The 26,321-nt window shown below is 42.4% G+C and overlaps 1 protein-coding gene across 1 annotated transcript in view; it reads right to left on the reverse strand.

Moving 5' to 3' along the window:
• TRANK1 (tetratricopeptide repeat and ankyrin repeat containing 1) overlaps positions 1-26,321 on the reverse strand; it is a 79,629-nt gene that overhangs the window by 45,210 nt on the left and 8,098 nt on the right. Inside the window, exons 3-8 of the mRNA XM_081824141.1 lie at positions 26,069-26,219; positions 23,243-23,361; positions 20,639-20,722; positions 20,261-20,399; positions 18,235-18,369; positions 6,637-6,807 (exon numbers count right to left, since the gene is read on the reverse strand). Coding sequence (XP_081680267.1) covers positions 6,637-6,807; positions 18,235-18,369; positions 20,261-20,399; positions 20,639-20,722; positions 23,243-23,361; positions 26,069-26,219 — 799 coding nt within the window. The remainder of the gene's footprint in view (positions 1-6,636; positions 6,808-18,234; positions 18,370-20,260; positions 20,400-20,638; positions 20,723-23,242; positions 23,362-26,068; positions 26,220-26,321) is intronic.

Consider the following 26,321-nt stretch of genomic DNA (forward strand, 5'->3'; position numbering starts at 1 on the left):
AGAAGCAAGACCCACTTTAGCACCATCCTCCAGAGAAAAAGAAATGGAAACCACTTAGCAAAGGAAGACCTACATCACCTCAGCTGGAAGCCCAGAAAACATCTATGTGCTCTGACAGTGACTCGGCCCTCCCACCTTCATCCTAAAATACCTACGAATACACAGAAATGGTGAAAGCTCACATTACAGAGAAACAGGATCCTTGGAAAAGGAGCAACTTCCTTCACTATCATGTGTTACTTATCCCCCAGCCTCATGCCATTAAAATCTTTTCTAGAACAACATTCTTCCACTAGGGAAATTAGTATAAAAGTCACTTGACACTGAACAAAGATAGACTAAGATGGCCAGTATAATTAGATGCAGTTGTATAATAAATGCACGGCTGTGTGGTTCAGAATAGTTAAGCAATGGGTCAGAGAAAGTTCCACATGTCAGGAAAGAAACCAGAGAATGATACTAACAATGTAAAGACACATAGAAGGAAAGGTGCTGGCAAGGGTACCCCTGGGTAGATGTGGGTGACTTATTTATTACTCTGAATTTGTCTAGTTTTTTTCTAAATTTTCTATAAGCTTAGTAAGAGACAAAAGAAACATCAGAATATAAAGTTGCTTGTATATTATAATCACAGATTGCTTTTCAAAAGATGATTACGTAAGTGCTGAACAACACCAACAAAAAGACTGGATAAAATATGCCAAAGTATAATCACAATAAATTTTTCTTTTTACATAAAACTATGTTTTTACAAATTTTCTACAGTGATATTTAGTAAATACATAAGCAGATTTGAAATTAAAAATTAAAACAAAGAGATCTTCTGAAATTGCAACAGTGCTCAGAAGTGTTAGAAAATAGAAATAAATCATTTCAAAAAGAGATTTTGCCCTAGCCTGAAATTTTTCTTTCAAGCTAAAAAAGGCAAAACTGATTAAGTTTTAGTACACACATTTTATCAATTCAAATTTATGTCCCCATTTCATTTTTTATAAAAAAAAAGAAAAATGTATAATTATGAAAGCATGGAATACGACTAAATGACCAAATCACAAATATATTAATTGGGGGGGGGGGGCAGGTGAGTTTATGGAGAATTCATGTTTTCTTGTTTTCCTTTTCTATATTTTGTAATTCTTTTAAAGAAAACACTGCATTTATAGTAAGGAAAAAGTATCATGAGCATCCTTTAGGTCGATTCCAGATGCCTGCATTTACTGAAAACAGGGCACCGTCTTTGGTGCTGAGGGATGGTAAGATGACGAACCAGGGCCTCTGCGTCCCAGGCCCCATCCGTGGGGAAAACCAACACAAAGAGAAGGTTCCAGGGTCCTCTGAGTGCTGTGTCCGAGGTGCCTGCATGAGCACAGAGCAGAAAGCAGCCGGCTCCCACTGGAGCAGCAGAGAGAAGGCCTCGGAGGCCTGGAATGGTTCTCACTCTGAGTGAATCACAGATTACAAACCCTGAGAAGGAAGGCTCCAATCCTGTTCTTGGTCCAGAGAAGAGAGAATCGACAGCGGCCAGAGAGGTAGGTGTGCTGCCACCTGGTGGTGGCCGTGAGAGGCAGGTAAAAGCAGTTAAGAGTTTTCATTTTCCACCGCGGTCACCCAGTCAACCACAGTCCAGAAGCAGATGATCCTCCTTATGACAAATCGTCAGAAGGTCAGTAGTACGGGTGCCTCGGTGGCTCAGTCGGTTAAGCCTCCGACTCCTGGTTTCGGCTCAGGTCATGATCTCAGGGTTGTGGGATCGAGCCCTGCGCCGGGCTCTGCACTCAGCACAGAATCTGCTTGAGATTCTCTCTCTCCCTCTCTCTCTGCCCCTCCCCCCATGCTCTCTCTCTCTAAAATAATAAATAAATAAATACGGAAAAAAAAAAAAGGTCAGTAGTAACCTAATGCTCTGTCACAGTGCCTACATCATTCTCATTTCACCTGACCAGGCAGGCATTTTATCATCCCATTATCATCACAAGAAGTGTGAGTACAGTATAGTCAGGTATTTTGAGAGAGAGAGAGACAACATTCACATAACTTTTATTACTGCAGACTGTTATAATTGTTCTATTTTATTATGAGTTGTTGTTAATCTCCCACTGGGCATAATTTATAAATCAAACCTGATGGGATGTATGTATAGGAAAAAACAGTACATACAAGGTTCAGTACTATCCACGGTTTCAGGCATCCACTGGGAGGCTTGGAAGTATCCCCTGCAGATAAAGGGGGACTGCTGTATACAGTCCTGACTACTTAGAGTAAAGCCTTGTTCCTCCAAGTGGGCTCTGGCTTCCCCTGGTACTTTGCAAGAACTGCAGAATCTCAGGTCCTGCCCTGAACCTGCTAAATCAAAATCTGCATTTTAACAGGCTCCCAAATGGTTCCTGTTAACAATGGGAAGCTCCAGGGCGCCTGGGTGGCTCAGTTGGTTAAGCAACTGCCTTTGGCTCAGGTCATGATCCCAGAGTCCCGGGATCGAGTCCCGCATCGGGCTCCCTGCTCAGCGAGGAGCCTGCTTCTCTCTCTGACCCTCCCCCCTCTAATGTGCGCTCTCTCTCTCTCATTCTTGCTCTCTTAAATAAATAAATAAATAAATCTTTAAAAAAAAAAGACAATGGGAAGCTCTGTTTAGAGAACAGCAGAAATCTTCAGCAAGACCCTTCATTTCACACCTCGGTGCAAAAGCCACCCTCTCCAAAGTCATCATCACCATAATCATTAAAATGTTGCACAGCAACGCTCAGGATGAGCGAGGGGTGAGAACATCTTTTATCCTAGTCTCTCAGTTAGAATGCTGTTCGTCTGGGTACAAAAACCTAGCATCCTGATGGTGCTTTACTTGGGGCCACAGATGTAAAAAAACAAAAATCATTAAGTCCGTGGACTCAGGTCAGGAGCCAGGGTACCCAACTCCCCAGCAGAAGCTCTTCCCAAAGATAGTGTGCGTCCATCAAGCCCATTAATGTGTGAGGATGGGGAGGGATTAAAGGCCATAAAATCTTCATTTTTATGACTGGAGATCTACATTTATGCCCATGGCCCCAGGCCCTCCCTTTGCCTGTCTTCTCAGCTACTACTCTGGCTTAAAAGACCATGCTGGGACTAAAGTCTAAAACTACACTATCCACTACAGTGGCCACTGTATTTAAAATAAAATTAGAATTTCAATTCTTCTGTTGCATGAGTCATGCAGATTTCAAGTGCTCAAAAGCCATAGGTGGCCAGAGGCTATCCTATGAGACAGAGCAGATATAGAACATTTACATCAGTACCGAAAATTATATTGCATGGTCCTCATCTACAAAGATTCCCCAGCCCCACCTCAGGTTTTAAAGTTTATGCCACTGGCAAAATCTTAGAAACAAAATGCATGCATACAACTCTATACAGCTGTATGGATGCACAAAGTAACCGTGCTACTCAGTACAGACGTCATATTCCAATACTGACGTCTACAAGGGTTCCACCGCTAGGGGTCTTTGGGAAGTACGCTACCCAGAAGACTCCAACTCGCTAGCCCTGCCTCATAACTGGTCATCCTCAGCTTGTCCGATTTTTATCAGTTTCTTTTGATTTTTGTGATTCCATGTTTCCCTACAGTCTTTCAATATTCTTCTAGCATGGCAAGGAAAAATTCATGGTCGATGGTCCAGAATACTTTAAAGTAACCAAACATCCAATAAGTTTACCAAGGAGTATCAGGGGCTGTAGGCTTCGCTGTATCCACTGTCATCACAAACTACCCAGTGAGCCAAAAGGAAGCCTTGGAAGGAGGCACATTCCTCTTGAATGTGCTTTTCTTCCCAAGCGAGCATAACTGAATTCTAATAAGTAAAAGGGAACCAGCTGCTTTTCTACTGAGTCTCTTCTCCTGGTTCCAAATCTGGGCCACAAATCTAGCTGGTGAAGGTAGAGAGGAAAGGAGGGTTAGACCCTATCTCAGAAACTGAGCTGTTTTTAGGATTAGCAGATATTCAAAGATTCTATTATGCTCTCCCGAAAAAAAAAACTGAAAAAAATCAAAACTTTAAAAACTAAACAGGATAGCATGGCTTATGCTAAAGCCTATACCACTAGATATAGCCTACACATACACATATACAGTATTCTAAGAATTAAGGTTAGAAATAATTGCAAACAAAAAAATTAAATGCAAGCAAAAAATCTGCAAACAAATCAGCCATTTTCTACCATTAACTGGTGGTCCTTTTTTGTTGTTATACTAAAACCTGGAAATTCGCTAGCAAAGAAATCTGTTCAGTTAGTTTCTATTTCTCAAACAGTAGAACCCATCCTGAAGCTGAGATTACAGGCATAAACTCTCAGAAAGCATCTCACAGTGACTTATTAATTTGCTACTTCACAGAAGAAATCACAAGTCCTTAACACGGGGGTCTTTTAAAAACTAAATATATGTATCAGTTTAAAAAAAAATCCATGAAAAATAGAGAACTCTGCAAATACACTTCTTTCCCCTCATTTCAGTGATCTCACAGAAACAACAGATGATATTTTAAATAAGTAAATGAAAATGAAAACATGGAGCAATGAGGGGCAGGGACGTTAAATGAAAAACAGCTTCTCCCCCATGTGAAAATTTCCTGACCCTGGCAATTGCGATGACCCCCACCTGTCCAACTGCATCCCACTCCAACACATACACCCCGCCACCTACTTACCCACTCCAGGGGCGGGGGAGTGTTTCTGGGGAAACACATCCAAATAACTTCAGTAAACACACTAACCATCTATTAAGTATTAATCAGTCCAGTCCTTCATTCATGCACACAGACCATCCAAAGAGCAGAAGATAATTAAAGAAAAGCAATAGCACAAAAGAGAAACAAGAAAGTGAATCTACTCACCCCAAAAGAAACAAATAATTCAGAGAAGAGGAGGATGTTCTTTTAGAAAAAAAAAAATTCAATATTCTCAAATGCCATTCAAGAAGAGGTGGCACATATAAAACAAGCAAAAGCTGCCATGGATGAGAAAAAAATCAGAGAGCAAGAGTTCTTAGAAATTAAAACTGAGTTTCCAAATTAAAACAAATGCAATGGGCAAGCTGAGTTATAAAAGGAAAAGCTGTAGACCAAGTTAAAGGTCTGGGAAGAAAAAATACCTAGAAAACAGTAGGGAAAAGTAGAGAGACGTGTTATAAATTCAGGAAGCTCAGCCATTTAATACTTGCAGCAAAGAGACATCAGAAGGGAACAAAATGATAGAAGATAAATTTCCCTGAGCTAAAAAAGTTAGATTGAGAGGGGCCAACAAGAGCCAAGTGAGAAGAATGTATAAGAACCCACACCAAGAAACTTCCCAGGGACATTTCAAAACTCGAAGGACAGAAAAATCCTAGAAGGGAAAATAAATGAGACTGACATCAGACTTCTAATCAGTAGCAAATGGAGGTTAGAATACAATGACACAATTTCCTCAAAGTTGGGAGGAACAAGGTTTTACAGCATATTTCATAAATCTAAGATCCTGTGCATTGTCCTACACACCAGAAACAGCTGCATCAAACTGACCCATCACTGATGGTAAAACACATTCCAATTTTAAAGATGTGGGGAGAATCTGCAAATTTAGAGTCCATGAAATACAATGCCTATATTCGAAAATACAATGCCCATATTCAACCAATATAAAGACAACATAAAGACATTTTCAAAAACTCCGTAAGTCCATGCCTCCTCCAGAAGAAACTTACTTGAGTAGGTATACTAACAGATCAAGAGAGAAATCTAAACAGACAACATGAGCCACAAAGTCATATATGAGTGCAAGAACTAAAGGAAGCATTTATACACACACACACACACACACACACACACACACACTGGGGCTGAAGTCTAAATAAAAAGTCTAAATAAGGTCCAAACAGTATGTATGCGTACATACGTGTATACACATAGGGTTCATTAAACTGGGACGCTTAAATGGTATCACATTGAAAGAGCGAAGTTTTCAGGACGTTTGGTGGTTCTTTTCTATGGGTTCTGCTATGCTACCAGTTGTAGAATGTAGTTTACATAACCATTTACATAATCATACTACCACCATGTAAATGCCATTTACTTGGTTTTTCATTTCTACAATTCATCTATGGATGAAGCCCAGAAAACTCAGAGCTAAGGAACAGAATGGAAACGACACAAATGACATTACTGGGCAAAATTCATCAGTTGGAGCTAACTTGTTGCATTTCATCCTATACAGCAGCCAGTCAATAGATGCTGTCCCAAACTAATATAAACCATATCTATTTCAGAGATATGAATGTATTTTAAATTGTTGGTTGTAGTTGCTTCGGAGGAGTAGCCTTGATGTTTTGTTAGCCCCTCTTCTGTATGACTTTTTTTCCTTTTTATACTGTGTGCATGCGTGGGGAAAAAAAAAAAAAATCACCCAAACTGCCCAAAGGTGGACCTGGCAAAGTGATCGGGATGTCATAGACACTCTCTAAATAAGAGTTGTCTCTGTCTTTCAAAAAAAAGCAAACAAGTTTTCCAAAGACTGGGGGTCTCACTTCCATCTTCATATACTAAGAAAGTATAAACTGATTTGTATCTCATGTCACAGGATCCGTTTTACCACCCATCTCCCAAAAAGTTATTTCACTAGAAGCTGTACCTGATAGGTCCTTAGAACATGCAGCCAGCTTTGCCAAGTGACTGTTGATTTTCTCAATGGCTTTGAAGTTCTTATTCCTCTTCAGGACATCCATGGCAGAGCGGGACTGTCGATCCAGCAGGGTAGGGTCTGCCCCAAAGCTCAGGAGCATCTGCACATCCTCTGTTTGCCCTAGACCGGGCCAAAAGGAGAAAGGGGGGCTGTCATGGTCCCTTCCATAAGGAGACGTCCCCATGAGTGCTCTTCCTCCCAGCTCCCTGCCCAAGCAGCCTGGGGCAAGGGGACCAGTGTCGCTCTGCTCCTAGAATCTAAACTGCTGGCCTTGGACAATCCACCCAACTCCCCGAAGCAAGGAGTCCTGTGTGGAGTGGGTAGGACAATAGCTCTGAAGAGGTTCAGAAGTGCGCTCCTCTCTACCTTTCTCCCCTCTCCCTGGCAACAAGCAAGGAGAAGGGGAATCTGGTTCCTAGGCAACAGTTACAGCTGTAAGGATAACAGCGAGCTGTGACTTCAGATTTCTTTATTCCCTAGAGAGGAAACAGAATATTCTTCCAGAAAAAAAAAAGCCTGTCTGGGGATCGGAGAAGAAAGTGGCAATTGCTTTTGCATCAGGGTCTTTTTGTTGTCACTGTTTCCACCCTCCCAGCCCCAACCCTCTGGCTGCCAGCTCCATTTGCTGCTTTGACGTATCTATTTGCCAAGCATCAAGGTGTCTCCATGATCACAGATGCCACAGTTTTCCGAATGGAACAGGTGTATCCCTGGGGGTACAAAGACTGACGTGGGCACAAAGAGTTCAGCAAATCAATGCCTGATCCCCAGCTTCCATACCCATGCTTTCCTAAAATCCCCTGCCCGGACAAGACACCTGGACTCCAGGTACTGTCCTGTTCAGGGCGCTCTCCTTTTCCATCTCCCCAGTCACAACTGCCCTTCTTGCATTTACAAAAATGAGACAAAATTAAAAAGTCAAACTTTTGGGCGCCTGGGTGGCTCAGTTGGTTAAGCGACTGCCTTCGGGTCAGGTCATGATCCTGGAGTCCCTGGATGGAGTCCCGCATCAGGCTCCCTGCTCGGCAGGGAGCCTGCTTCTGCCTCTGACCCTCCCCCCTCTCATGTGCTCTCTCTCTCTCATTCTCTCTGTCTCAAATAAATAAATAAAATCTTTAAAAAAATAAAAAAATAAAAAGTCAAACTTTTTACCCTCAGAGTATCTCACTGAGGCAGGCAGAATTCCAAGACAGTCCCCAGGATTCCCAACCCCTGGTGCACACACACCTTCTCCCCCAGTTACTCAATCAAATATGAATCTAAATGTGATGAGACTTTGCAAATGTAATCAAGGTCCCAAAGCAGTTGACCTTAAGATAGGGAGATTACCCTGATCTAATCACATGAGCCATAAAGGTCAAAGGTCTAGAGGTCAGGAAGAGGGCAAAGATTTAAAATATGAGAGGAAATAAAAATATAAATAAATAAATAAAATATGAGAGGGAAGTGATTGCATAAAAAATTCTCCCCTGCTGGCTTTGAAGAGAGAGGGGGCCACACAACAAGGAATGTGTGTGCCCTGCAGAAGCTGAGAGCAGCCTCCGGCTGACATCCAGCGAGGGAACAAGGACCTCATTCCTACAACCAGAGGGAACTAGATTCTGCCACAACCATGTGACCTTGAAAGAAAGCCCACAATTCCAGATGAGAACACAGCCTCTGTCAGTACCTTGATTTCAGCCTCGGGGGACACTGAGCAGAAAACTCAGTCACATCATTTCAGACTACTGACCCCCAGAACTGTGAGCTGGTAAATGGGTGTGCTTTTGAGCCACTAAGTTTATGGTGATTTGTTACAGAGAACTAATTACTAATTAATGTATTGCCCCAAAGGCGGTGAAAATTCCTGACTTCCAGAGTGTCCACTGAAGGGAAAATTAGGTGCCTGCCAAGCCCCTTTTAAAAGGCGCTACAGGGTGCCTGGGTGGCTCAGTCGGTTAAGCGTCCGACTCTTGATTTAGGCTCTGGTCATGATCTCAGGGTCCTGGGATCAAGCCCCGCATCAGGCTCCACGCTCAGCAGGGAGTCTGAGATTCTCTCTTCTCTCCCTCTCCCTTCGCCCCTCCCCCTGCTCCAGTGCTCTCCCTCTTTCTCTCTCTCTCAAATAAAGCTCTAAAAAATTAATAAAATAAAAAAATAAAAGGTACTATAATCTACCCTCCTCTTACTGCCCTCCAAAATTACTATTTTCTTCTTTAATAATTAATTACAGAAGATTTTAATATATTTCTGTTGCTTTATCTGTAGTAATAATTTTGTAATAATTAAATCTAGAAAAAAAATTAACCCCTAGAGTCTTAAATCACAGACATTTTTTTCTAATTTAAAGCTATACAAGTACTTTTATTCCAGAAGATCACTGGATGACTAATAAGACTTTCAAGCATAAACTATATGAGGGTAAACTTCTTTCTGAAAAGGAAACTAGAAATATGATCCCAAAAAAAGGAAGGCACAATTTGATATTTTTGACTATTAAAGAGCTAGTCCACAATTTTTTAAATACATGTTAGAGGGTATCAAGTTGCTGTAGTATTTATATTCTATTACATGCAACTAAAGGAGTGAGATAATAGTTTTATTTTAAAATATTTGTGTACACAATTCTGAAAATTACCTTTTCTTACATATTTTTGACTCACAGATAAAAAAGTCTACGTGTCAATGTAAAAACATGTAAAGAGGTACATAGGTTTTCAAAATTCTTGACGATAAGGAAGCAAAATTTGAAAACATACTAGACTTTTTTTTTTAACTGACTGCATCCATTAGCCCTTTTCCTGATAACAACACCTCAGTTTTCCTTTGGAAAAGCACCTTTCCCCCGCGTTTTCAGCCTACCTGATTTGATGGGAGTAAACACATTCAGTCACCACGACATACTCCACCACCGCCCCAGCCCGAGCTCGGGGGGGGGGGGGGATAAAGATCTGACCAGAATCTGACCAACCAGATCATTCCATTCTCGGCTCTGCCCCAGCACCAGATCCAGGGGTGAACACCTGACCAGGATCTAGCCAATCAGATCATGCCATCCTCCTGGCTCTACTGATTGGTTCATGGAGGCATGTGACCAAAGTCAAGTTATCGAGACTCATTCCTAGGACTTTAACTGAAATACTGAGTAGAGATATCCTCTTTGGCTGAGACTGACAAATAGGCATAATATAAATCTAATATCAGCTGGCTTCAACGGAAAGAGAGCCTGCCTAAGAATGAACCTAACGCAGAAGAAAGCAGAGCTGGGAGACAGGGCAGATTCTTGAAGACGTCTCTGGAGCACCTGGAGCAAACTCTGGACGATTGAGTCACATGAGCCAATAAATTCCCTTTCTTGCCTAAACCAGTTTGAGTGTCTGTAGCCTGTAACCAAGTCAGATGCAACTACTGATCTGGCCTCATGTCAGTTCCAGAAGGTGATACTAGGCTTTGGGTCCCGCTGCTGGGCCCTGGTAATTCCCTGAGCCTGAACCCCTGGGCCTCCCAAACCACATGGATCCGGAGCCAGGAGGACCATCATAACAACGTCCACCCACCAAAATGCCAACAGAACTGATGATTTCAGAGGTTCTATGATGCTACAATTATTTTAAATGGTGAATTTGGAATTTGGGCCACATTAAAGTATCTGGAGAGTTCCTGACTCTCCATGTATCAGAAAAGTATTCAAGGTGGAGATAATCTCATACACTATTGGGGCAACCTTTCTAGGGTTCAAGTTAACAATAGCTTTCAAAAGCCAAATACATCCCACCATGCTAAAAACATCCTCAAACTGCACATATGTTTTTACTTATACATTATAGAATATTTGTGGGGGAGCGCCTCGGTGGCTCAGTTGGTTAAGCAACTGCCTTCGGCTCAGGTCATGATCCTGGAGTCCCGGGATCGAGTCCGGCATCAGGCTCCCTGCTCAGTGGGGAGTCTGCTTCTCCCTCTGACCGTACCCCTTCTCGTGCACTCTCTCTCACTCTCTCAATAAATAAATGAATAAATAAATAAATAGAATGTGGGGAAAAAATCATAAGATATTGGTAACATTGGTTTCTCAGGTTAAAGGACAGAGACTCTCAATGTATACTTTTTGTATCTTTTGATTTGTGAATGTAATCTATTTAAAATTTAAATAAAGTGAGTTTATCCAAATAAATAAAATGCACAGTTCTTTGAACAAGCAATCTCTCAACTAGGAAATAATCCTACAGATATATTCTCACCAGTTCACAAAGATGTATATAGGAAAATATTCTCTGAGCATTGTTTCTGGTAGCAAAATAACCTGAAAACCATTTAATCATCCATCAGCACAGTATAGTCATGTCAGAGAATACTGTGAGCTGTTAAAAAGAAATGAAATAGGGAAAGATGGCCAAGATTATTGTTCAGGGAAAAAGCAAGTTGCTAAATAGAATATAGAATATGTGCACATTCATATTTAAAAGAGGAAAAGAAAAATTGGCAAGACTCACCAAAAAAAATGCTTGGTAGACTTTGTGAAAGAGAATTTACTTTTTATCACTATCTTTTTAAAGTGTTTGAATTCTTTTTTTTTTTTTACCAAGAGCATGCCTTTCAATTTCTTTTTATTTTTTTACCTTTAAATTTTTTTGATTGAACATACCATAAAATTCATCCTTTTAAAGTGTATAATTTAGTGGGTTTCAGTATATTTAAGAAGTTGTGTAATCATCACCACTATCCAATTCCAGAACATTTCATAAGAAACCTTATATGCATTGGCAGTCACTCCACATTTCCTCCTGCCCCTCCCCCAGGGCAACCAGTAATCTGGTTCTGTCTCTAGGGATTTCCTTATTCTGGACATTTCATATAAATGAGATCATGCAATATGTAACCTTTTGTGTCTGGTTTCTTTCCCTCAGCATAACGTTTCAAGGTGCATCCTTATTGTAGCGTGTATCAGTATTTTGTTCTTTTTTATGGCTGAATAATATTGCATTGTCTGGATGTACCGCATTTTGTTTGTCCATTCAGCAGTTGGAGATTTGGGTTGTCTACATGATTTTGGTTGTTATGAGTAATACTGCTATGAGCATTCATGTACAAATGTTTGAATATGTTTTCATTTCTGTGAGGCATAAATACCTAGGAGTAACATTGCTGAATCATATGGTAACTACTTGAGTAAGTGCCAGACTTTTTTCCAAAGCAGATGCACAGTTTTTCATTCCCACCACCGTGGGTCCCAAATTTTCCACATCCTTGTCAATACTTGTTGCTGTCCACCTTTTTTTATTTCAGCCATCTTGGTGTGGAGTGTACTTCTGATTTTTAAACTAGTTTTTGAAAGGTGATTCAAAGAAGCCTATATGAAGGGGTGCCTGGGTAGCTCAGTTGGTTAAGCGTCTGCCTCTGGCTCAGGTCATGATCCCAGGGTCCTGGGATTGAGCCGCTCGTTGGGCTCCCTGCTCAGCGGGAAGCCTGCTTCTCCCTCTCCCACTCCCCCTGCTTGTGCTCCCTCTCTCTCTCTCTGTCAAATAAATAAAATCTTTTTTAAAACAGAAGCCTATATGAACAATGAGACCAGTAGAATAGAACAGAAAGTCCAGAATTAGTGGCATCTCAAATTCCTGAGGTCATGAGAACACTTTTAAACAAATGATGCTGAGACAAATAGGTAGCTATCTGGAAAATGGTAAAACTAGATCCTTACATGAAACTCCAATGGATCAGGGATCTAATGTTAAAAAGGAAACCATAGAGGCACCAGAAAAAAAAATAACTCTTTAACTTGGATGTTCAGAAGGTTTTTTTAACTCTGACTCCAAATACAGGAGCAATAAATCAATAGATTGATAAATTTGACTGCATAAAAAGAAAACATTTGCATGACAAAAAAGCCCAAAGTCAGAAGACAAATGACAAACTGGGAGGGGAGATTCATAACTTATACCACAGACAAAGAGCTAATGAACAAAGAATTCTTAAAAATTGAGGACAAAGGACCAAAATCTCTGTAGAAAAATGGGAAACAGACATGAACATATAACTCGACAAAAAAAGATTAAAAAATGGTTCTCAACTGTATTTTAAAAAATCCAAACTCACACATAAATAAAGAAATGCAAATTAAAACAAACTTGAGATACCAATTCACCCCTCTCAGACCAGAAAAAACTTAGAAATGCAACAACAAAATTCTGTTGGTGAGACTGTGGGGAAAGAGGCACTCTCCTCCATTACGGGTGGTTGTGCAAATTGGTACCATCCTTCCGAATGGAGATTTGACAATATCTAACAGACCTACATATGCATTCATGCATATGAACGAATATGCAATGATTTCCAGGACATACTGTTAATGAAAAAAAAGCCAGGTGCCAGGCAGAATCTATAGAATGGGGCCCTCCATGTAAAAAAGGAGGTATAAGAAAACACACATATGTCTGCTCATTACTGCAAAAGGAATCCAGAAAGAATGAGCCTAGAAAAAAAAGAAAGAAAGAAAGAAAGAAAAAGAAACTGATCACCTACAGGGGGTGAATGGGAAAGGGGCAGAAAAAGGGGGTAAGTGGAAACTTAGTGGGGTCAAGGGACGAGGAAGAAGTGACACTTCTCTGAGTATGTCTTTCTACAAAGTTCAGACTTCTAGAACCATAGTAATGTTTTACATATGTGCCTTCCACATACCAAAATATAAACAAAACCAATCAGGATGTGAGGAGAACCCTAAAATGGAATGCAAACACTGAAAAATATACCTAAGTGTACTACAAATGAGCAAAATAACCATAGTAAATGGGGGGGAGGAAAATAACTTAGCATCTTGACTAGATGCTATAAAACTGAAGACAAAAAGAACTAAACACAAACATAAAATGAACATAAACAAACATACATCTATTTAGTAGATGTGTTTCTCAAAGGGACATGGGTTAGCAAGTCTGAAACTCATAAAACTGAACAAGTAAATATATTATAGATGAGAGATGTTACAAATTTTAAAAGGCTAAATGACCATGGTGTTGGACCGGAATCAGAGGTATCAACATAAACTCATGGTTTTTAATACAGAGACACAGTAATACAGATGTGTGTATCCATGGGTTAGTACATGACCACATATTTCTTCCCTCCATCTGCTGAGAAGGCCTAGAAATAATGACACTCCAGTAACAATGATCAAACCAAGTAGCAGGCCTTGTTTTCTACACCATTCTTTAACAAAAAGTTAACAAAAGGAGCTGGGGATCCTTGGAGGAATGGGAGACACAGAAAATTCAAGGTGAGCCTGAAGCAACCTGTGGTGTCTGAAAGTAAGGAAGTGCTCAGAAAAGGATGGGGCTTGTCAAAGGAACACGGGAGCCAATCAGAAGAAAGGAGTGCCTAATGGCCAAAGCTGAAACAATTTGAGCAACTATGGATTTTATCCCATAGAGTAAATATCCATGAGTCCATACATACATACATACATACATACATACATACAGAGAAGGGACAGCTCTTCATTGCAACAGAATTCCAAGTAATAAATGTAGAAGGAAAGAAGAAAATAAAAAATCAACATTAATCGAAGATCACAGTGATAGCTGATGCTGACAAGATCCACCAATGAATATAAAATTAGTGCGCAAAAATTTGAAGAGAAGCAGGGTATTTGCATAGCCTCAAAGTATCTCCTCCAAGATATTTAACAACTACAAAGGGAAAGATGGTAACTTTACAATGGAGAAATCCCACGGATCCCACCTTAACCAACTAATCGAGGTTAACATCACAAGATATATTGGCATGATGAACTCCTTAATATAATGCAGAGAAGACCACAAACTCATTTCTGTTGTATTCTTAGCAAAAATGCATAACTTTATTCCAATCATGAGAAAAACATCAAACAAACTCAAACCGATAGACCACCTACAAAACAACTGACCAATCCTCTTCAAAAGGGTCAAGGGCATGGAAAACTGAGGAACTGTCAAAGACTGGAGGAGACTAAGGAGCCCTGACAAGTAAATGCAGTGTGGGTCTCCAAACGGACAAAGGACATTAGTGAAAACAAGGGTGAAATGCGCATGAGGTCTGTGTATTAGTTGACAGCATTCTGTCAATGTTAACTTCTTGATTTTGATAACTAAACCCTGACATATAACATGCTAAGATTAAGGGAAGCTGGGTGAGGATATACAGAAACTCTTGGAACTATTTTTGCATCTTTTCTGTATGTCTAAAATTAGTTCAAATTGAAGATTTAAAAAAAAGGTGAGCTCTCCCGAAAGAGAGGAAGAGGATGTGGGTAGTGAGAGAGAGGTGGAATTAAAAGGAAGAGAAGCAGCCTATAAGAGTCGTGAAGGCTCGTTCGGTAGAGGCCAGGGGGGCAGCCCATGTTACACCTGCATGAAGAAAGGGCCGTCTCTTGACTTCTTATGTTTATTCTCCCATGTTTCAGAAAGTCAGGAAGGTTTCAGAGTTTGTAAGAAATAGTGTTCAGTTGTGCTGTCCCATATGGCAGCCACGAGGCACAGAGGTGGCTACTGAGCACTTAAGGTGTGGCTAGTCAACAAGGAGCTGGGCTAGCAGAGCAAAATACATGCTGGATTTCAAAGACTCAGCACACAACTGAAACACAGAATGTAAAATGTCTCCATACTTTTTATACTAATTACACAGGGCAATGATGGTATGTTGGGTAGATGGGTTAAATAAAATGTATTATTACAATTAATTTCACCTATTTTGCTTTACTTTTTCACAGGCCTACCAGAAATTTTTAGAATTTTGTATGTGGCTCTCAGTACGCTTGTACTGGAAAGCACTCATTTAGGTCCCAGGAAATGGAATGCTTGCCAAGTTATCAATGCATACAGTAGGTATCCAAGGCTCCGCGTGCATATAAACTACCCAAACACTGCTCAACCCGCCTGGATTTCAGGAGACTTGGAGTTGTGTTTCTTTGCAAACCAAAGAGTCTTGCCTAGAAATCCTTTTCCTTGGGCATTTTCTGGCTGGGGAAGTGTAAGGAGAGCACAGTGATTGGAGGCAAGATTTGAACCGTAAATTACCAGGCTAACAAGAGCTTTAGCACAGAGGTGTGCTGGAACCAGCTCACACCAGTCCACGAGGGCCAACTGTCGAATACCCAGAAATGCTACAAGATGGTTGGTAAACACAGCCATTATTAACTAACTTATTTAAACTTACAATAAATAAATCACATTAAAAACAAAACTCATCACTTCCTAATTATTTTACTATGCTCTGCTATTGTCTATGATGAGGTTTCTTTACATCTATCTTAACATGGATCTGTGTGGGGGCGCCTGGGTGGCTCAGTCGTTAAGCGTCTGCCTTCGGCTCAGGTCACGACCCCAGGGTCCTGGGATCGAGCCCCGCATCGGGCTCCCTGCTCAGCAAGAAGACTGCCTCCCCCTCTGCCACTCCCCCTGCTTGTGTTCCCTCTCTCTCTGTGTCTCTCTCTGTCAAATAAATAAATAAAATCTTAAAAAAAAATTGATCTGTGTGGTAAAAATACAATATGATGGTATGCTACTGCACATGTCCCAGCCCCATATTCAATGATATCACATTAATAGCCTGAAATCAACCATGGTGGGAGTATTTATACCAAGGAAATTGGCAAACACCACAATTCGGGGCTTTTCTTTTTGAAGACCCAGTTGTCAAACATTTGCCAGAATACCATGGTCTCTCAGAGGGTACTGAAATTCAAGGGACACCAAAAAGACAGTACCAAGTGTTGGCAAAGATTTAGAAAAATTAGAACCTTTGAGCATTGCTGGTGGGAGCATAAAATGGTGCAGCCACTTTGGAAAATGGTCCGGCAGTTCTTCAAGAGATTAAATATAGAGTTACTAAGTGATCCAGCAATACCACTCCTAGGTATCTACCTGAGAAAAATGAAAATATATTCCAAAAGCAAAGACATATATGTAAAAGTTCACAGCAGCATTATTCATAATAGCTGAACAAATGTCCATCCGCTGATGAATGGACAAATAAGATGTGCTTCATCTATACAATGGGATATTATTTGGTTTGAAAGCATGCTCAGTGAAAGAAGCCAGTCACAAGACTGTATGATTCCATTTATATGAAATACCCAGAATAGGCAAGTCCACGGACACAGAAGGTAGATTAGTGGTTGCTTAGGGCTGGAGAGGGAGGGGGAAATGGGGAGTGACTGCTAATGGAGACAAGGTTTCTTTTAAAAATGATGAAAATGTTTTAAAATTTGATTGTGGTAATGGTTGCATAACTGTGAATGTACTAAAAACACGGATTTGGATGCTTTAAACAGGTGAATTATATGGTATGTGAATTATATTTCAATAAAGCTCAAAATAGTATCTATAGCTCACCCTTTCTCCGTTTGCCCAGATGTGGGCTCCTGGGACCCAGTCCAGTGAGGAATAACATTAGAGAAATACCCCTCACTGTGCTCCTCCAGGACATGCTGAAGACACAAAACTCTAAGTTCCCAGGAGGACCTAGCAGGCCAGGGGTCCCCAACCGGACACCTCCGGGCTCTGTCTAGTCCACAGGCGTGTTTAATTTTGAGCAGACATTTTATAATCATGAGTTGTCTTATTTTTTTTTTTTTTAAAGATTTTATTCACTTATTTGAGAGAGAGAGAATGAGAGACAGAGAGCATGAGAGGGAGGAAGGTCAGAGGGAGAAGCAGACTCCCTGCCGAGCAGGGAGCCCGATGCGGGACTCGATCCCGGGACTCCAGGATCATGACCCGAGCCGAAGGCAGTCGCTTAACCAACTGAGCCACCCAGGCGCCCCAAGTTGTCTTATTTTTTAAAAATCCATCTTTCCAACGTCTCCTGCCATCAGAAGATGGCCTAGTTCCCATGATCGGCAGGAGGCTGTGGCCACACCAAGCCAAACTCCCCAGCCCTCCCTGTCACCTCCCTTCCACGGAGGCTGGGAGTCCATTACCATTCATCATCACAGCTATAACATTATTACAGAACAAAATGTGCTGTCTCCATGGGTTTCCAGAAAGGCGAGAGGCATCAGAGAGCCTTCCTATTTCACAGGCTAACAAGGTATGTCTGCATCAAAAGAAGCAGCTTGTCCTTGCATGCACCAGCCTCACTCTTCCTCGCGGCCTGTCTGGCCCTGGCGAGTATGGAGGATGAAATCCCTGTGTTAGATTCTACAGCGGCCAAGAAGCAGGACCACGTGTGTGGTCTGGTTCACAGTGTATCTCTGGTAACTAGCGTAGATTTGACATGAATTAAAGCACTTAGTACCGCGTCATGAGGGAGAGAACAAGTGCAGCCAGAAGCCCCTGTCCTTGAGACATTCAATCCCACGGAAGCCAGTGAAGCGGAAAGAGCATGTGGAACCCCGCCACTCTTCCTTCTTTCGCCACCTCCCCACCCGTCCTTCCTGCGTACAGCCTGCCCTCCCCGTCATGCTTAATTCAAGGTGAGGTTTAGTCCTGGGCCTGTCCCAGGATGGATGGGAAATACATGTGGTCGGTTGTGTGGGCTTTCTAATGCCTGAGGTCATCCAGCCCATAGCGCACCCTCCAGCCTGGTGCTGCTACTTACGCTTGATAAGGTATCCTGTGTAGGGGGCCGTGGCGACGACGTGGAGGACAGTGCAGCCATCCTCGTCCTTCTGGTTGATGCGGCCTTTCCACTCGGGCTTGTGGTCCATTAACCACCTGAAAAGATGGTTTTCCTCTGAAGGGAATTAAAATGAGTGACTGATGTTATTTTCTACAGACCGAAAATCAGTAAAGCACATCAATGTGTAGTGCCATGAGGGAACCAAATGGGGAATCCCACACACATTTGGCACTCAACACAAATAGGTCCGGGAGACACAGAGTTTGTAAATTAAAAGGATGAGTTCTAGAACGTTATTCATAATAAACTCAGCCAGGTTCCCTAGAAGCAGAGCCTGAGACAAGGATTCCTGTACATGTGAGTTGTTGACAGGGAGCTCAGGAAAGAGACTGAGGGAAGCAGGACAAGGCAGGGGAAGGAGGCAAGCAGAGATGTGGTCTCAGCTGAGTCAGCCTCCGCCCAATCCCACAGGGAGCTCTGGAGCATGAACCGAACCAGTGTTGACCCACCATGAGGCAGGGGCTAACATTTTGTACGCATGTCAGTTAGTCAAGAGCTACAAAACACCTCTAAGGAGGAGGTGAGGTTGAGGGAGAACCTCTGTAGAAAGTGGTGCATATTGGCAAAAAGCAGTGCTCTGGGGAAGGAGGCAGCTGTGAACCAGCAGGGGGGGATGGGGGTCCTGGTGGTAAAGAGGCTCCAGGCAGGGCACCAACAGCACCCATGTCAGGAATCAGGTCAATATCTGAAAAGACTACCCTACTCATTACTATCGATAGGACATATATTTAAAAATTATTTTCCCAGGCTCCTTCCTTGTAGCTCCTGGGCTCAAGGAAAGCCACATGCGTGCTCGCTTCGGCAGCACATATACTAAAAAAAGGAAAGCTACATGCTTCTGCCAACTCTGCGAACACCATTTGTCACCATGTCAGAGTTTTCCTCTGAGAAACAAATCAGAGATAAAGTTAAACACCTGATCCTACTGATTCCTGCCTGTACCCACAGGAGCTAACATAAAGAGCAGACACAGTGGGGAATTGTGACTCTCACAATTCCTACTTGAAAACTGGGAGGACTGGATCAGATTGCTTTTAATCAGACTTTACTTTTAAACCTTTGATCCGCCAATTCCTGTGTGAGAATAAAACATCTTGTGGACTCCCCAGTAAGAAATGGATAACGGCAAGGCAAATGTGGCTAAAGCAAAGCAGCGGCCCAGGTCTTGAAGCCCCTGGCCAACCCCCTCACTCCTTCATTCCTGGGAAGGCAACCCAGCCTAGAAGAGGAAGACTGTCTAGAAAATTCTCTTGGCCCCTTCTGGCTCTAAAACAGTATGGGTACATGTCCAACACTGATGCCATACATGCTTGGAAAAGAAAAACAAGCTTTTTTATCTAACATGTGTATGTGATAATGAAAAAATTTAAATATTTTAAAATTTAAATCCTATCGCCAGGTGGTAAAGACTTAAAAAAAGAAAAAAAGAATCTTATGAACATCAGCGTTCTTTAGAAGAACCACAAGCACTCTGTCTCAGTAAGAACCAGTGTTTCCCTTGGTATCAGCCCCCAGCACCACCATCACCATGGCAGTCAGCCCTCTGGCTAGAGAGAAAACGAACTTGAACAAGGGGGAAAGACCACCTGTGCCTTGGCCAGCTGGAAGAAACTCCACAGTCTCAGGGAGCTCTGCCCAGCAAAGGCTGTCTGTCCCAAGTCCCCTGCTTGTGTCTCAGGGCTCCTCTACCCCTGGCATCTGTCTAGGAACACGGAATCCTTTCCACTTGGGCCCCGTAGCTACAAGGTCCCAGGCGAAATAAAAACGATGCTGTTTCCCTGCTGCCTGCATGCATCTGAATAATCAAACTATTTGCATATTCAAATCATTTGAATATTCCACCTTCAGATGGCTAAATTCTGGTTTCTCTTGAGTTCAGTGGAGCACGCGGGAGCTCAGAGCTGGGATGGCAGGTTGGACAATGTGTAACCGGAAGAACACTCACTTGCTCGGATACAGAGTCGCATGAGGGCATGAAGAGGGTATGGTCCTATAGTCTCAATACTTGCACCAAGGCAGATGAGCCACTGAACTAATTTGGGCATCTGTTCCATCTTCTCATAAAGTCCAATGAAGACGTATTTCTGGGTAAAAAACACACAGGAAGAATCATGGAAGTCACTCCGTCAATATGAAACTTCAAACTCCTTCATTCATAACGTTGGGGATCAGTAAAACCTGGATAGCTGTGGCCCAAGCCTGAGATGATTATAAATAATAAATTTGCAGTGAGACAGCTGAAGTCCCCTTATACAAGCTGAGATCCCAAATACAAGCCTGAGTGGCCTGACTTGAAACCGTACGTTTTAAGAAGCCACCTTACCTCAAAGAGACTCTTCAGTGTTAACCCTGGGACATGGATATTTCTTGGTAGCCGGTCTTTTCTCGCCGACAGAAGTAGGAATGACTGATGAGAAAGGAGAAAAAGAAAAAGCTAAAATAATCATGTTCCCCACATAGGTTATTAGAGCAAAAGTTATCTTCAGGGTGAAAACAAGCAAAAAAAAACAAAAACAAAAAAACAGAAAACAAAATACCCTCCAGCCCTGTCTCTCTTTTTAAGCTACCTGCCAAGCTTTACAGCCTGAGCTATAATCGAAGTCCCTCTGTCCAGCCAATGTCCTGTTCCTGCTGAGAGCTAAGCTCTCTCCACATGTCCTCAAAGCCTGCTGAGGATAGCAGCACCAGTGGGTAAAAAAGTGATTCCCTGCAAAGTTCTTGAGGCTTACTTGGCAAGCAGAAGAATCCAATCCTTTACAAGTAGCTCCTTCCAATTCATTCTTTAGCACTTTAGTGGTTCATAAGCCCCAAGTGTTTGGGGTCCGCTAGACGCTGTCAAGGCAGCTAGTGAGCACCAACTGCAGTTCAGAATTCCCAATGCCACGTCCTGTAGCCCTATTAATGACTTCAGATTGGGCCATGGTGAGAGTACTGACGCTACAGAAATTGACAAACATTTTTTTTCTCAGAGAGCCAGGTGTTAAACCACTGACGCCATCTAAAGTCACTGAAGAAACTGAATCCGGAAAGGTTAAGCAATTTTTCCTAGGTCACACAGACAGCATGTCCTAAGAGGTCCCTACTGAGATCATCCTGGTGTGCCAAAGGTCTAAGGGCTCCAGGCTCTGGCATGGCCACAACCGGAGACCCAGGCTCAGCCTCAACCTCTGTCATGTATGCACCTGCTAGTGGACGTGGGGCCCCAGGGACTGAGCCAATGGCCACATCTTGCTTCCGGATTTTCAGCTTGATGCCCACTCTTTCCTGCTCTCCCTGAACAGACCCCAATCTCAAATGACATGCTCAGGATTCTGCCAATCCTGATTGCTGACCTGGCTTTTTTTTTTTAACAAGATGTCTCTACTTCCAGTATGTGAAAAAAATGACTAGGACCCCACAGCTGGAATATTGGACCAAGTGGACCTGCCACTGGGCTGCATTCTCGGGCCTTCCCTTGCCTGCCTGCTTTCTCAAGAACTTTTAATATGGGAGTGAGCTTCAGGGAACTTGTTGCTGGACTTTAGGGGATTTCCCATGAACCGCCTGAAACTATACCCACAACTGTGTGTGTATGCAAAGAGAACCCCATCGATTTCATTAGATTTCCAATGGAATCCATGAGCTTTTTAAAAATTGAAGAATTCTGTATTCTAAAGTCATTTGCCCTGCCTGGCTCTAGAGAGCTTTTGGGTTGCCCTTGGTTTTGTTGACTTTTCCGGGCTGCCCAGCTTCAGAAAGCCCAGCAGGCCCTTGCTGATCTAACTGCCACCGTTGACCAGCCCTTTCCATGCTGACTGAGAGCCCACCATCAATGACAACTACTATTCACTGGGCATTTAGCGCACGCCAGGTATCATAAAGCTCCGTTAGCTCAGTGCCTGGCACACTGTAAGTCCTTGATAAACATTAGCTAATATTATTAGTAGGTGTTCTTGGTCCTTTATTTCTCATCCTCACCAAAACCTGAGGAGGAAGTTTATATCCTGCAACTTACAAATGAGGAAATGAGGCTCAGAGGGGAAGTAATTAGCCCAAAATAGAAAGTGGAAGATTATGATTTGAGGAGGCATCTGTGTGACACTGAAGCCCAGGCTCACAGTCCACTCTGTTCCTCCATTCTCTGGATTCCCAGCCCTGGGTTTGACTCCTGCAGCCTGTTATCTGTGGGCAGCAGTCCTTTAAAGCTACACAGAAGCAGGGCGCCTGGGTGGCTCAGTCGGTTAAGCGCCTGCCTTTAGCTCAGGTCATGATCCCAGGCTCCCTGCTCAGCGGGGAGTCTGCTTCTCCTTCTGCTCCTCACCACCCCCACCCAATCCCCATGCTCACGCTCTCGCTCTCTCTCTCTCTCTTGCTCTCTCATGCTCTCTCGCACACACGCACTCTCTCAAATAAATAAATAAAATCTTAAAAAAATTTTTTTTAATTGAGAAAAAAAAAAGCACAGAATCGCTCAGAGCAACACAGGCAGGTCTTTTGAGCCCACACTAGCAAATGCAGTAAAAAAAAAGATGATGAACACGCAATTGTTTATTTTCCTCATTCCACATTATCATTAGCACCTGAACTTGACACTTCTGTGATGACAATGAAGACACAGAGCAATAAGGGCGATAATACATTATATATAATGTGATATATAATACATTATATAATATATATAATACAGTATATATAATGTGATAATGTGAGGGTGATAAACATTAGCTAATATTATTATTAGGTGTTCTGAATATGTATCCTATCTTTAAAAAAAAACAGAAACTGGCTAATTAATATCTCTCATCTTTAATGATGGTGCAGTTAAAAAGTTATTTTGGCATCAAAATAAACAGATAATAAATTACAATCCCTTCCCCAGTGCGGCAGAAAAAATCCATTTAACCAAGAATGTACTTTCCCCACAAGAGAGCCATCTTCTTTTACTTACATGCCATAATCCTTTTTTCGCCAACTTTTCTATTACAGATTGCCACACTTCTGTTGAGAATCCAGTAGTAAAAATATGATCAAAAGAGGGCAAGAAACTTTGCAAAACAATGGGGTCACCTGAAAGAAAGTTCCATAGTTTAGAAATTTTAACCCAGGCAGAGTCCTGAAGATCTGGGAAAAGGTCCACAGATAGACAAATGGAAAATTAAAGATACCAGAAAAAGAGGCATTTTCAAAGTAAAAGTAAAGTCAAAGGAATTTTCAAAGTAAAAGTACTCTATAATGGAACGAAGTGGAATCACTTTACGTTCATCTATAAACTCAATGCCCCAAGAGTTAGGCAGTGGGATTTAGCTCTTCCATATGCCAAGCCCAGCAATACGTGCTAATATTTAATCCCTCAAACAGACCAACAAGGCACTGGCCTATTATCTCCACTTATAGAGGAGGAAATAGAAACTCAAAAGAAGTTAAAAAAAATTTAAAAAATAGCACCTCGTGTCCTTTAAGAAAGATGTTGACAAATATTATTGTCACCCAACCGATGAGAAATGATGACAAATGAGGTCAGGCTTCACAGCACATCATGCAGTTAGTTAACGACAAAAACAAAGACGGGGACCCAGATCTACCAACTCTCTTAGTCAATACACATTCTTCTAACTAGTGGCCCATTGCATCTCATGATCCTCCAAACCACATTTCTCAAACTCATGGATGAGATCATCCAAGGAGCAAGGGCAGGTGCCGGAATAACACGGCACCTCCTCCAGGATTGTCAACTTCCAAAAATAAGTAAATATCAAAATAAATAGTATTGCACAAAAGGATACAAAATTTCCACAGATACATTCTTCAAATTTTAGAAATTGGGCCGTGGACATACATTCACCCTACAAATAGAAATACTTTGGTATAAAAGTATGGGATGCATTGCCCTACAAAGTTCTAAGAAGTGCCCCCTCTCAGGATGGCGGCAGAAGGGAAACCATCCAGATTTCTTAAGGGAGCAGTCCCCCAGAAATAAACAGTGACTTCACAAAAGATGCAGAGAAGACATGAGGGATGGTAGGGAACGCGCCAAGCCATCAGACTCAGAGGAAAGGGAAACAGGCTCGGGTCACTGCCAGCAAAAGGCTGACTGGAAAGCTGGGACCCGTCAGCATTTATCTGGATATCTTCCACTTCTCTGTCCAAGGGACTCGGCTGTGCCCACCTCCAACCTCTTCTCACTGCCTGCCTGATATGGCTCTCACGCCCCCCACTCCCCCATCTGCCAAACTTGCCCAAATTTGTAGAATGTCGGCCACAGACCACAAGAGCTGCTTTCCCACAATCGCGGTGGGAACAGGTGGATCTGTAACAGCTGAATCAATTTCCCCACCTCTGAAAGCCAAAGACCTTTTTCCTGCAATTCTAACATGTGCCATTTTTCACATTCTAACATCTCTACAATAGGGACATGTGTGACAACTGATTTTGACTCTCAGTGGCAAAACATTTTTCAACAGCACATCTTAAGTCAGTACAATCTTAAATGCGATCAAACGCAATATTTGAAAACAATGGCCTGGTCATTGGCAAAACTTCAGCCCGTGCCAAGATAAGCACAAGAGAGCTCCTTTGTCACTGGCAAGGATATGTTACATTGTGTTTTATGGTTTTCAGTTTTTGCCTAATCCAGGCCACTGACAAAGCCAGCTCATGGGCCAGGTCATTAGAGTAATAACTCAAGGCAGTGACGCAAAAAGTCCTCCATGCATCACTCCTACATGGAGTGCCCGGGTCCTCCGCTGCAGTGAGCATAGCCAGCGACGCCCTGAGCACCGCATCAGCTTCCACAGCACCCTCTGTTAACAGTTAGCTGGACAGTGAGGTAGTCCCGGCCAGGGTTCCCAACAAGAAAATACGGAGTCAGGACAGCTAAGATAAAACAGCACTAACATCCTGTTTCACAGCTTAGACAGGAGCGCACTAGCATTCTGCTTTGCAGCCTTTGCAGAACTGACTTCTGCAAAACGTCGTAAAATAAGACAATTAACCACAAAGCACTTGTCACTATCACGGGCAAGGGGCAGTTAAGACATAAGCCCCCAGATGTCAGCAAAAAAGACCATCAGCATGTTGACATTAACCTAATAGGTAGACAGATAATGTGACCAAAGCCCTGATGGGCACAACTTAGCACAACCTGGCTGCTTAAGATAGCTCCACAGAAGAGCTCATTAAAAACCACTAAACTTAGAAACTCCGGGGGCAACCCACTCGAGCTCCCCTCCCCCTCTGGGAGCTTTGTACTATCGCTCAGTAAACTTTGCTCTGCTGCCCACCACTCTTCGTCTGGCCTGCCTCTTCTTTCTTCCAAGCGGCATGACCAAGAACCACGGGCACTTAAGGCAGAGAAATCCTGAGACACCTCCATCAGCCCTGCCAGGGTATTTTGATAGCAAACAGGACTATTTCTCAGCATATTGGAGACACACATGTAAACATCACAGGAAAGAGCACAAATCACATAAAATCAGTAGCATAGAGAGGGAAAGATCTCTAAGTAGCAACAGAGAAAACTGAAGTCTGACTGGCAGAGCTTTAAGTGGTTTCTGCAAAAGGATTTTGTTGTTTTTACAAGGACATGAGCCACCAAAGCTTCCAAAATGCTTTCTAATGTGAAAATCAGTTCCAGTCAAACGACATAAATCAGCCACAAAGAAACACCCTGGAATTATCTCCCCAGGAGCCATTCGAATAAAATAACAAGGACTTAAAAAAAAAAAAAGGAAAGAAAGAATGAACAAAGGTTTCCTCCCTCCCCCTTCCAACTTACTGCCCATAGTGGTGAAGACTCCCACAAGGAAATCAGCAACCTGGATCTGGTCTGGAGTGCCTTGCAGAAGTCGCAGACCCTCGAAAAACATGCGAGCCGCTTCATAAGGTTGGAGCAACCGCAGTAAGGAATAGCCAGCTTGGTAGTATCCCTGGGACAGAAGAAAAGCAAAACCGTAACTCGCCCATCTCTTCCAACCAGCTGCTAAAAGGAAAGGCAAGATTGATGACCTGGGGAAATGGATTGTAGAGGT

Source organism: Leptonychotes weddellii, chromosome 1, assembly GCF_054177405.1.
Source record: "Leptonychotes weddellii isolate Sample4059 chromosome 1, ASM5417740v2, whole genome shotgun sequence".
Taxonomy (NCBI): Eukaryota; Metazoa; Chordata; class Mammalia; order Carnivora; family Phocidae; genus Leptonychotes; species Leptonychotes weddellii.